The 12,868-nt window shown below is 39.0% G+C and overlaps 1 protein-coding gene across 6 annotated transcripts in view; it reads left to right on the top strand.

The window, feature by feature from the left end:
• Positions 1 to 414: 414 nt before the first annotated feature.
• Positions 415 to 12,868, top strand: part of Mthfd2l (methylenetetrahydrofolate dehydrogenase (NADP+ dependent) 2 like) — a 103,397-nt gene continuing 90,943 nt past the window's right edge. For 4 of the 6 annotated variants that reach the window (XM_070012453.1, XM_070012456.1, XM_070012455.1 and 1 more), the window contains exons 1-3: positions 2,269 to 4,097; positions 10,594 to 10,778; positions 12,447 to 12,569. In XM_070012453.1, coding sequence (XP_069868554.1) covers positions 10,625 to 10,778; positions 12,447 to 12,569 — 277 coding nt within the window. In that variant the 5' untranslated portion in view covers positions 2,269 to 4,097; positions 10,594 to 10,624. Of the gene's footprint in view, positions 558 to 2,165; positions 4,360 to 10,593; positions 10,779 to 12,446; positions 12,570 to 12,868 lie in introns of those variants that run through there. The other 2 variants (XM_070012458.1, XM_070012457.1) reach the window with 2 other exon arrangements.

Genomic DNA, 12,868 nt, shown 5'->3' with positions numbered 1-12,868 from the left:
AGATCCTGGGATCCAGACCTTGTTGAGTGGAGTTCTCCTTCTCCACACAGTGAAATCCTTGTTTCCGTTTCTCCTTGTGTTTCTTTCTCAAGGTCACACAGAGAGGGTTGGCTTGGGAAGCCAAGGCCTCTGTCTCGCAGCAGCTCTGCAACTCAAAGCGGTATTTCACGTAACCGTGGAGATGGCCCCAGGGGCGCAGTGGCTGCGGGAAAGTGGGGCACGCAGTCTGCAGTGCTTCGGGGAAGCGCCCTCCCCTTGGACCTCGCCGGAGGGACCTGCGGAGGGGCGGCGCAGGAGGGGCGGAGCCGGGTCTCCAGGTCCGTCCCCCTCCCGGCCCCGCCCCGCGTGGCTCTCCGGGACCGGGCGGTGGGCGGCCCCTCGCGCTGCACCAGGCCGGCTGGGGCGGAGCCGGCCTCGCGCTGGGATCCTGCGTCCGCAGCCATGGCGATGCGGGCTCGCGGGCTCCTGCTGCTCCGCGGACGCCTGGGCCGCGGGCCCGCGCTGCTCCCGGGGACGGCGGGGCGCGCGCTCCGGGGCTTTCGGAGCAGCCGGGTGAGGTGCGTGCACTAAGCGGGGTTGGCCGCGGGGTGCGGGCGGTTGGCGTCTGGCACGGGTGTGCGGTCACAGGAGGTCACGTGGGAACGGAGAGGGCGATCGCGGGAACGGAGAGGGCGATCGCGGGAACAGGGAAGGGAGTGCGTGATCGGGAAGGGCGCGTGGAACGGGAGAGGGCGCGCGGGAACGGGGAGGGCGCGTGGAACGCGGGAGAGCCGTGAGCTTGGCCTGGTGGTCATCACGCCTGCCGGTCCGGGGAACTTGGCCGTACTAGGCCCTGGGCTCCCGCCCGGGAATGAACCGTCTTCACAGCAGGTGCACTTGAGCGACCAGGAGGACCTTAGAGGCCCTCTGCAAAGAGGTCGAGTCCGCCTGTCCCACCCCGGTGTTCATTGGTTTTGGCTCTGATCGGTGTGAAGGAGGCGGGGTGGCCTGGCAGGTCTGGCTCCCTTTGTTTGGGGTCTGCGGTGGCCTTTTGCACACGTGTTGGCTAGCGCGATGCAGACGCACGGTGGTGCCCAGGAATGCTTCATTCTGCCCCGTCTTTTTACCAGTCGTTGTTGGGGTCCCAGAGTCCACAAGAACCGTTTATTAAAACTGTCAAGGCTTCCAGAGATGCGATTTCACTGCTATCTTAGATGGCTGGAGAGTGTCTCTTTGATTTCTTTATCCCCAGTGTCCAATTTGGAAGAAAGCAAACCATCATGGGTCAACACAGATGCTGTGAATTTAAAGTAGCTCCTCATTGTGTACACTTACCTTGCAGGCCTGAGCCACTAAAATCAATGAATGCCTGAAAGATTTATTGGGGACGTGAGTTATAGTGACTAGGTCTCCACAAGGGTATGTGAGAAAATTACAGTAATTCAGAGTTACGATGATGTAAACTGTAATGGTGTTGTACAGGAATTTGTTGGGTGGCCACGGGGTTCGGAATTATCAGCTAGCTCTACTCCCGGGCAAAAGTACATTCTGCAGAATCTTCTTTGTATTATAGAAATGAGGGAATTATTACTGCCGCTCTAAACTATTCAGATTATTGTTAGATCAATTATTAGATCAATTTCAGTTGTTTTAGCACTTCTTTCCAGAGTAAGGACTATCTTTTTTCAAATTGTACAAGTTGATTAATTTCCCTTCCCTTCACTGTGACTGTGTTCATTGACTGGAAGTCACAAAAAGCAGTTACAGCTCAAACACATGATTAGAACTCCATGCTTCAGACACACCAGCACCTACAACACCCATTCATAGAAAATTCAGATATTTTAGCATTGGCATGAGGCCCAGGATTTGTAAGTTAAAATATTTGACTGCAGTGGTTTTGGAAATACATTATTCAGAAAGATGATATAAGTTATTACTTTCAGTCTGGCTGTGTTCCCTCCCATTGGATACAGATTATAACTATATAAGAGAAAATATTTCTAATAGCTTAATTTTGTTTAAAAAGATAGCTCTGGTTAGGATAAGGTGTCATTTTTTACATTCTCTTGGCACTGAATACCTGATATGAAGGTGAGGCTGGCTGTCAGGTTTGCACTACAGAGTGGGCCGGGAGGAAGCCGGACAGTGTGTTGATGCTTATTGGTGTCTCTTTTCTCTTCTAGGACCAGCAGAGAGAAGAGATTCCATCTTCCAGAGATTGCCACTGTCTGCCTCCCCACTTGTCCCCATCCTCAGTCATCTTTTTAAAAATACTTAATGGCATGTTAGTTGTAGTCTAGTTCCTAAGTGTGAATGCTATTTAAATTAAGCATCATCACCATGGTAGGAAATCAAGCCCTAGTATTATTTTTATTGAAAATTATCCTCAAGTGTGATAAATTTCCCAGTGAAACTGCATTAAATTAACAGCCATTAGAAATATTTTTCCCTTAAGTGGACAAATATTTTTAGTATTTTTTTATTTTTCTGATGCATTAGACACCTGTAGTAATGGAGCATATTAAATATTTTTTAAATGGTGGAGTTTCAAGAAATTATAGTTAATGGCAATCAGGAATTATAAAATCTTAAGATTTATCTTTTAATGATTATCCCCTTAAGATTTGCAATAAATTTCCTTTCCTGTTTGTCCAGGGAAGTAGATAGTATAACTTGAAGAAATTAAGGTCAAGAAATTAAGTCCTTTAATTTGTTATAGCTTCTTATTTCTTGAACTACTTAGCCGAAAGTCTGAGAAAATTCTTAGTGATTAAATTTTTCCTACTTCCCTGGGCTGTGTGAAGAGTTCACAAATGAATGTGGCCTTGGGTAATAAACATCCTGGGAGTCTGAGCCAGTGCTTTTCAGTCTGGCAGCTGCCTATTCTGTTTGGGTAAGGTAGTCTCAGAGCAGATGTCTTGCAACACAGATACTTCCCCAAACCTGAACAACTCATTTTTAGTAGCCACATGGAATCCCATGTGTTTCCATTTTTATTCTGCTGCTCAAAAATTTCTTGTCATTAATTTGTTAGATTTTATTTTTTCCTTCCTAGAAATGCTTTATTCCTTTTAGCATCTGTACAATGTTGAGTGCCATCCTACAGCCTTTTATAAACCCTTCACCTTTCTTTATGTCTCATTGCCAATAGCTATTTAATTTTTGCAGCTAGGCTAGCTTTAAAAAAAATCCAAATTTGGAGCTACTAACATATAGTACTTTATTTAAATATGCCTGTCTTTTAAAGTGGGTAGTTTAACAATTTAACAAATTTTAGCAGAAACACTGCTAAATCTCAGATTCTCCCTACTAGTACTTATTCAACATCTTCCTCCCTATAGTAGAGTTATTGTTTTTATCCTCATCTGAAACTTGAAGGACCCAGACTCCAAGTGGGAACTGTACAAAAGTTCATTTTTCTATACACTGATTTTGTTCAACTGAGGATTGATCCTTAAGGCTAGTAAAGACAGTTTTTCAAAATTGCATTATTTTGTTTGAAAAAAATGAGTTTTATTAAAAGAATCTGAAAATAGAAAATGAATTCCTCTTCTAATAAAAGTGATACTTAATACCTAGCTGGCTATGATTATGATTGCTAGCAGTTATGCCATTTTAAATTTAGAAACTGTTTCAGTGTTTGGCATCTCAGGTGTTAGTTTTATCATATCCATGTCCCAGTTGTTCAGAGATGTTATATTCCATTGAAGTGTCTTGAAAATTACTGACTGACATAGATCAATAGATGCACAAAGGGGTGATTATTAAATCTCAAATCTTGTTTGTAGGTTAGCAGTTTAATGAAATGAATTTTGATTTTTCAGATGATTTGAAGTTGTTTATCCTTTCATGACAGTATCTTGATGGGAAGATAAAAAGAGCAGGGAAAACAAAAACAAAACAATGAAAGTAGACCAGTACCCAGCATTTGGGAGGCTGAGTTCAGGATGACTGAGAGAACCAGGACATCCTGGCTGCAGAGTGAGGCTCTATCTCAGAAGACCAAAGCCAACTAACCAACCACACTACAGCCACCAAAAAACCAAAACCAAAACCACCAGATAATCTTTAGTAGCCTCGGAGTTTTTCAAGAAGTCACAGAGAGCTCAATGAAGGTCTATAAAATAGTTTGTTTTGGAGCTGGTTATGTTGTTGGCAGAGATTCATAGAGTTGAGAGGTTAGATGAAATTTAGATAAGAGGGACACATTGAGAGAATTCTTAGCAACTAATGATATTTTTCTATTAAGTACAATTTGTACCTAAGGAAATATTGTGTACAGGAAAACCCTAGTTAGTGTATGGATATATGCAAATTGCTTATAGATGTGTCAATACGTATAATTGCTCCACTCAGCTTTACAATATATGCATTCCATTTCTTGTTACTGTTTCCAGTATTTTAATGTGTACATAGTAATAAATCAATTGCTATGACTTTCCTAATTCAATTGCCATTTTCATTTAATGTCTAGTTTTTGCAAAATGTAAAATAATCTTCAGATTTGGGTCATTCTCTGGTCAACATCCTATGAACCCCTTTTGTTTACTTAATAGTCAGAACTGTAAGTTGGTTTGGCTGACTATTCTTACTAAACTGTGCCCCCATTTGAATCTCTGGATGGCCTTGAGTGAAAAGGCCATCCAGAAATTCAAGAGCAGGCTCAGCTTAAAATAGATGATCTGTTTCCTCCCCCTCTTTTTTTCTATTTTTAATTTTGCAGTGAATATTATCTTGGTTTTAAGTAATCCAGTTGCTTTATTGAAAAATAAATTCTTACTCTTACCTATGGATATCTTTCTCATTGCTAAGCACTTAGATGAGAATTTTCACATACACAAGGGTTTTTGTGTTTTTGTTTGTTTGTTTTTTCCCTCACAAGCATTGAAAGAAGTAGACTTAAGCACAGCCATTCAAAACTAATGGACTGGGAAATTGGAGCTTAGATAAAGGAAACAATTTTTCCCAGGTTATCACAACCAAAATTATAATAAAGACAGCTTTTCAGGACTCTTCTTTATAATCAGTTTATGATTGTTGACTTATCTCACTGCTGCTTTCTTTCTATGAAAATAATTTATTCATGTAGGACATTTGTGTAAGAAGAAACTAATTTTTCTTATTAATCTTAAAAAAAACTGAATTTGTCATAGTCCCTTTATGTGGCATGTACTTAACTTAGAGCCTCATGGATAGGAAAAATCCATAAATACCCTTGCATGGGAGGTCAAGGTCATAACATCTAATCAGCACTTTTTCCTACTTGTAAATGTTGGCACAAATCATAAGACTACCATCAGTACTTGTAAAATTATCCATACAAAGCACAGAAATTTAATGTCAGTTAATGCTGATTATACAAAATAGCATTTATACTTAGGGCTGCTTTGATTGAATGGTAGTGTCAATCAGGTATTTGATATTAAGTAGTCCTATCATTAGATCCTATTATATGATGCTCTAAGAAAAGTATTTGATTATACTGTATCAATAGAACTGGCTTCCCTTGTAATCCAGTGTATTCAATAATGCATTTCTTTGATTTCCACAGTAGAGTCCTTTGTTAAACTATAAAAATGAATAACAAAAATCATATATAAGGATAAGAGCTTGCTTTATTTTTACTGATACACAAATAGGCTTTTCTTTTGGTAAAATTACTTTAAAAATACATTGTAGATGTATAATGAATTTTTTAAAGAATTTGAACCTAATGAATATTCAACAGTATTCATTTACTTTAAAAATATAGCTCAACCTATTCTCTACTATTAGTGACAGGTTTTACTCCACATGTAATCTTTCTTGGAAATTGTTAATTCAGAACTAGAATGCTCAGAATGTGCCAGGAGACACAAAATGGTTGAAGTACATACTAGTGCTTGAGAAGAATGTTGAACTTTTAACAATTATGTTAGGAGTTTTCATATTTCTAAGTCCTAATTTCTGCTTGTCATCACCTGGCTGTTTTCTGTGTTTTCATGTAGTAAGTAGTATTCTCTGTGTCTTCTAATAGGGCTGTAGTCCTATGGATTAAGGCCCCAAACTGTCCAGTTGGATGCAATGTTTCCTCTTAACTTCATATGCAAAAACCTTGTTTTCAAATAATATCCTATTTACAGGTTTGAGTTTGGGAATTGAACATAGAACATAAACCATTGAAAGACTGTCATAACTTCAATCTGGGAAATGAACAAAGATGATGGCTTTGTACTAGCCAAGTCTGATGCTAAGCTGTAGTAATCAAAACTGTGTGATACTGGCATATGGATACATGGAACAAAGATTGCTGAAATGAGCCTGTGTAGTTAAAGTTGGTCATTGACAAAGGTGACAGGCATGAAGAAAGAGTACAATGAAGACAATCTTCAATAAGTAGCTTTGGGAAAACTAGATACTGCACTTGGGAAGTTAAGGCAGGAGGACTGAATTTGAGGCCAGGCTGTAATAGCTAGTGGTAACTTGTTTCAATAACAGTAACAACAAAACTCCAAAGAAAACAAGAACAAAAAAAGCTCTAAAATGTCACATGATCTCCATGGAGCTATCACATGATACTGCGTGGAACTCCCAGGGATGAGAGGGAAGTAGGAGGAAATGGGGAATGCTGCCCAAAGGGCAAAAGGCTTGTTGGACCATATGGAGAAGATCTGGAGTTCCCATTGTACAGCACAGTAACTAGAGTTAGTCATCATGTATTTCAGACCGGGACTATTTTTTTAAATTTTAATAGTTTTTGTAAAAATACTATACAGAGGGGTTACAGTTACATGCGCAAGGTAATGAGTACATTTCCTATCAAGCATTGTTGCCTCCTTTGTTTTTCCTCTATCATCCCTTCCCTCCCACCTCCACAATTACACTCCTTCCCTCCCCCCCCCCAAGATCCTCCCCACACGCCTAAATTGTAAAGTTCTGCATAGCATCTTGTACATCTCATTGTTACAATGGGTCCACCTGTATCCCTATTTAAGCATTTTGTTTTTTCCCTTCCCCTCCCCAAATTAGACCAACATCAAATACAGTGAAAATGCATTATACCATGGGGGAGGAATATACAAAGAAACAAAAAAAATCACATGATACATTATAAATACGTTAGAAACGATAGCAAGAAAGAATCGTGTTTCTGAATCACAGCTGTGGTTGTAGCACAATTTTAGCCAATTCCCCAGCCAATGTACATATATGTATTCATAGATGACACTTGGGAATCCCTTCCTGACAAAACATCATTTGAGCCTGGCTAAATGCTATGGACAATGCCAGGCTGAACTGGAATACTGATATGGATCCATCTCATGCACACAATCCTTTCAGAGAGGGCAGTTAACTTATTTGGAAGCAAATTTGCATTTTGTGTGTTGGCTGATGTTCGTCATGCCCATTGTGATTATAAAGTTAAAAGTACACAGTAGAAAGAATTCATTCTTAAGGGACTCCTTGCCTCATTTTCCCCTTGTACTTCGTTCCCTTTCTCCACTTCCTTCTTCACTGTCTTATTGACTTACTTTTGGTGTCTTGTGGAATTGAGTTTTATACAATAGGATTTTCAATAGAAGCAGGTAGCAGGGAAGGAACAAAGTTACTTTTTCCAAGTTTTACCCATTTATCTATTTTAGAATATGTACATATATTTAAAAAATCCTGTTTTACACCAAAGATATGTACATTTAAACAATAAACACACAGCAAGAACCTAAATCACCACTTAAATCTGACATCATAGAGAACAAAGTAATCTTACAACACTTTACTTTGTTCCTTGTTTTTCTACAGATAATTTATTGTCATCTGTCAAAATGTAACAATACCTACCTTAAATACTTATAAATTGCCAAGGAATAATGTTCTATAAAGAGTTTTCTATAAGACATGATTCCATGGTACAGAACAACCAACCATCTGCTTTCTGAGCAGGTGCCTCACATAATAGCAAACCTGTCAAGACTCACAACTTTTGTCAGCGAGTTGCTCTGGGGCTGAGGAATAAAATGATTCCTTGAGTAAAGTTAAGAGTTTTATGGAGCTCTGGATTGCCAAGTGTGAACTGATTTAACTGAGCTCACAAGATTGTGGAGCTACAAATATAGAATATAAAATACACCTTTGAAGTTGAATGTCAAGTTTAACTAGGCTATGCTGATTTTGCTCTTCAGAAGAAACAGCAACACTTGAAATATAGCCAGTGTTATAGTGAAGATCTTCAAGATGTGATTTGATTCAATATACACACATATAATATGAATGAAAATTGGGGGCTTCTGCTGCATGGTGTCATTTGGACTGCTGTAACAGGATACAGTAGACTTGATGGCCTGTTGACAGCAAAATGTAGGTAGCACAGGGCTGGGGGTTTAGCCCAGCGGAAGGGCACCCGCCCAGCGTGCGCAAGGCCCTGGGTTCGGTCCTCAGCCCTGGAAATAAAACAACAAAAAACCCAAAAATGTAGGTAGCACAACTCTTGGGGCAAAATTCCAAAGATCAAGATGGTGGGTGATTTAGTATGTGGTGAAGGATCGTTTCTTGATCCATGGATGGTCATCTTCTTTGTCTTCCAATGGTTGGAGTTCTCAGGAGTGACTTATAAAGCCCCTAATCTCATTCCCCAGGGTTCCCAAAAGCCCCATCTCCAAATCCTGTAGCATTGAGCAATGAGGAAGGGTGAAAGACATTAGTCTTTAGAAGTTAGATTATAAGGCAGAACCAAATAGAACATGAATCCTTACAGATTTGCAAATGTACATATGAGCCTGCAGGTGTGTCAATAAAATGGGAGAAAAATCGAATGTTGCTTATTAGTATCCATCAGTTGTATGTGGGGTATTCATTTCAACATTTGAATACATGCAGGCAACGTACCTGATCGAACTCACTCCTCCATTACCCTCACTCCCCGCTCTCCTTCCCAAGCCAGTCTCCACAGCTTCATTGTTCAATGCTCAGACACTCACAGAAAATATTTGACCATATTTACACGTCTTCATCCTGTCTGCTCTCATTGCTCCCATCCCAGATAAGACAAGTTTCAACCTCGTCTTATTCATTTTTGTTAGGGTACCTACAGAATAATTATTGTTCAGAAGGCTTTCCCTATGGGATTTTGCACATGCATTGTGCCATCCATTCATCAGAATGATCGTATGTGTGCTCATGTGAATCTTTCAGTTCCTGGATTTTCTTTGATGGTAGATTATTACTGCTTTAATCTCATTTCCTATCTGTATCTCTATTTAAGTAGTTTAAGTACTCTGGGTTCAGTTTTGGTTATCTAGAAATAAATTCATTTCTTTTAGGTTTTCTAATTTGAGTATATGTTTCCAAAGTCTGTAGTCATGATGTCCTGGATTTTACTTGTATTTGTTGGGCTAAGTCCATTTTCATCTCCAATTTTACTTATGTGAGTCATTTCATTCATCCTTTTAGTCAGATTGTGTGAGAGTCTTTTGATTTTGTTTATCTTGTTTTGTTGATTCTTTTTAAAATTAATTTACTTTATTGTTATCATAGAGGTGATGTACAGAGGGATTGCAATTACACATGCGCAGTAATCAATGCATTTCCTTTCGTACACTGTCTTCTGTTCCCTCACTCTCTTCCAGATTGATTTACCTGGCAGTTACCCTAATCTTTGTTATTTCTTTCCATTTCTGCTAATTTTCAGTTTGGCTAGTACTTTTTTTTTTTTTTTTGGTCGGTGTGGGCCTTGAACTCTGGGCCTGGGCGCTTTCCCACAGCTCTTCAGCTCAAAGCCAGCGCTCTACCACTTGAGCCACAACTCCACTTCCGGTTTTCTAGTGGTTTATTGGAGATAAAGAGTCTCACGGACTTTCCTGCCCGGGATGGCTTTGAATCATGATCCTCAGATCTCAGCCTCCTAAGTAGCTAGGATTGCAGGTGTGAGCCACCAGTGGAGCTTAAGGTATATCATTAGGGTATTTATTTGAGATTTTTTTTAAACATAAGCACTCATACTTATAAACTTTCCTCTTATTACTGCCTTTTCTGTATCCTAAGCATTCTAATATGTTATGTTTTCATTGTTATTGGATATAGGAACTTTTGCATTTTCCCTCTTATTTCTTTAGTGACCCACTCATCATTGAACAGTGATGAGTCTCTATGGATTTGAGTGGTTTCTGTGATTTCTTTTTCTGTTGAGCTCTAGTTTAATTCCACTATGGTATGATAGAATTCAGGGGATGTCTCAGACTTTCTGGGGCTTGCTTTTAGTCCTACAACACCATCCATTTTGTAAAAGTCCCATGGGTTACCAGAAGAATGTGTAGTGTGCAGCTGCTAGATGAAATAGTCTATAAGTATCTATCACATCCATTTGGTCCATGAGTTTTCAAACATGAGTTTTCTTTGTTAAATTTTTGTATGGATTACTTGTCTGTTGGTGAGAGTGGGGTATTGAAGTATCCCACTATCATTGTGTAGGTATCCATGTGTGTTTTTAGGTCCAATAGTATATTTGTTGTACAAAGTTGGATGCAACTTTAAATAATTTGTTTTTAAAGTTCACCAAAAAGTTAACCTTGTTTGAGTTAATATTTAATATTCCTTATAGTGTTTTTAGCACTGAACTGATTGTTTTGTTGTCCACAGATATGAAGCCATTATCATCTCAGGAACTGAAATGGCCAAACAAATCCAGAAAGAAATACAACGAGGGGTGGAATCGTGGGTCACCCTTGGGAACAGACGGCCGCACCTTAGTATAATTTTGGTGGGAGACAACCCAGCAAGCCACACATATGTGAGGAATAAGATAAGAGCTGCTACTGCTGTAGGTGGGTATGTAGTTTAGTTGTAATTGTTATTAAGTATGTTTTCTATTTTTACATAATTTTACATAATTACAAATCATCAATTACAAATTAAGTATCCATTGAATAATGTGTCATTATTATTAGATTTTTCAGTTACTATATGTTAATTTATTTCTATTTTTCTTCAAATTTCTTATAACACTAGTTCCTGTAACTTTATATCTTAGGAGAAATGTGGGATAACTATTTTGCATTTCAAGAGCCTGTATTCATTGTATTTGCTTTAATCAAATGACAAACTTTGCTAGTTTACTCTGTCTCGTTTAGCCTTACAGCATTATGGTAATAGTACTTCTACTCTCCTCAGATCCAGAAAGAGTAGGTTATCATATGTCAGTGCAAGTTGTTACCTGGGGAACTATCCAAAGAACACATGTGAATCATAAAACATTACCTGTAGGCACGCAATGGAGGGAAGCCAGGAGGAGGAACAGAATAAGTGGGAAACGGAACAGCATACAAAAAAGGGGTCCATCAGCTACACTGGACATAGAAGAAAAAGAACTATGCAACCCAAAGACAGCGATGGGAAGGGAGGAATGAGAGGGAAAGAGGGAACAGCCTACACTAAGCAGAAGGAAAGAAATGTAAACATCACCAGATGTGGAAGAAATAATTTGTACTGTCAAAGCTCATAGAATTCACAAACTTTATAAACCAGGATAATGATAATTTGCCTTGGGAAGGTTAAAATGTGCTTGTGATTTTAACTAAGTATCACTATTCTACAACACTGTGAAATATGTGAAATTTATATAATCTCATCTACTTCAATTTTATAAACAAGTGGGAGAAGGGATGGGTTAGGAGCGATGGGTGACAATGTTGTCAGACACTTTGTACTCATATACTGTTTTGTAGAATGGGAACTTCTTTGTACAACTACTTAAAGATAATAATAATAATAATAATAATAATAATAATAATAATAATAATACATGTTAAAAAAGAAATAAAAATACTATTATGGTGATCTTAATGGCTAAGTGTAAAGAATATGTCACAAAACTGTTGGAAGGTTCATTTGCTCTTTTTGCTATTCTCTCCCCCTTCTTTGTAGAAAGGTTCTCATATAAGGTGCCAAATGGTCGGGACTTTGCAAGCCTTGTTGCAGTGACAGAAGTGATGGAATTAGAGATAAGTGCTGCTATGCCTGGCTTTTAGCAAGTTCACAATAAAGCAATACCAGCGCATATAAAGAAAAAATAATACCTGTATCAGTTGGTGGCTCACATCTGTAATCCTAGCTAATCTAGAGGCTGAGATCTGAGGATCGTATTCAAAGCTAGCCTGGGAAGGAAAGTCCATGAGACTCTTATCTCTAAACAACAAAAAAGCTATATAGATGGAACTGTGACTCAAGTAGTAGAGTGCTTACCCTGAGCAAAAAAGCTCATGGACAGCACCTAGGCCCTGAGTTTTAGCCCCAGGACCAGCACACATGGACAGACACAGACACAGACACAATTACTTATATGGTTTGAGAAATACTTCCTCAAAGTGTATGAGACATCTTGTTTGCAGAAGGGCCTTTTCTTTCCATGGAACAAGGATCTAGGAAATCAGTGACATCAGTAGGACACCTCTAATGAAAAGCCACAAATAACTGTCTGCTTGGTTTTCTTCCAGGTATCTGTAGTGAACTCATTCTAAAGCCTAAGGATGTGTCTCAGGAAGAACTTTTGGATATAACTGATCAGTTGAACATGGACCCAAGAGTCAGTGGTATATTGGTTCAGTTACCACTTCCAGGTATGTAACACTCCTCTGTAGATCTGATTTGGTTGGAAGAGGGGCACTTGCAACATAGCCGTTATACTAGTAATATGTGATGATTAATAACTATAAGTGAAAACTTCTGAATGATTGCTGCTTGTATTGATAGACAACTATGAGGAAGCATTTAGGCATTGGCAGTACATACCGTTTTTGTTTGGCACAGTTGGTACAATTATAAAAATGACCACAAATTGAAATCTGTTAAAGTGATCTTGCTAGTGAATGGAAACAAATTTTTTTGAACCTTTACATTTTTTGACCTTAATTTTTTT

This window comes from Dipodomys merriami, unplaced genomic scaffold (genome assembly GCF_024711535.1).
Source record: "Dipodomys merriami isolate MVZ:Mamm:240054 unplaced genomic scaffold, mDipMer1.0.p SCAF_9, whole genome shotgun sequence".
Classification (NCBI taxonomy): Eukaryota; Metazoa; Chordata; class Mammalia; order Rodentia; family Heteromyidae; genus Dipodomys; species Dipodomys merriami.
This window is presented reverse-complemented; position numbering and strand designations above follow the sequence as displayed.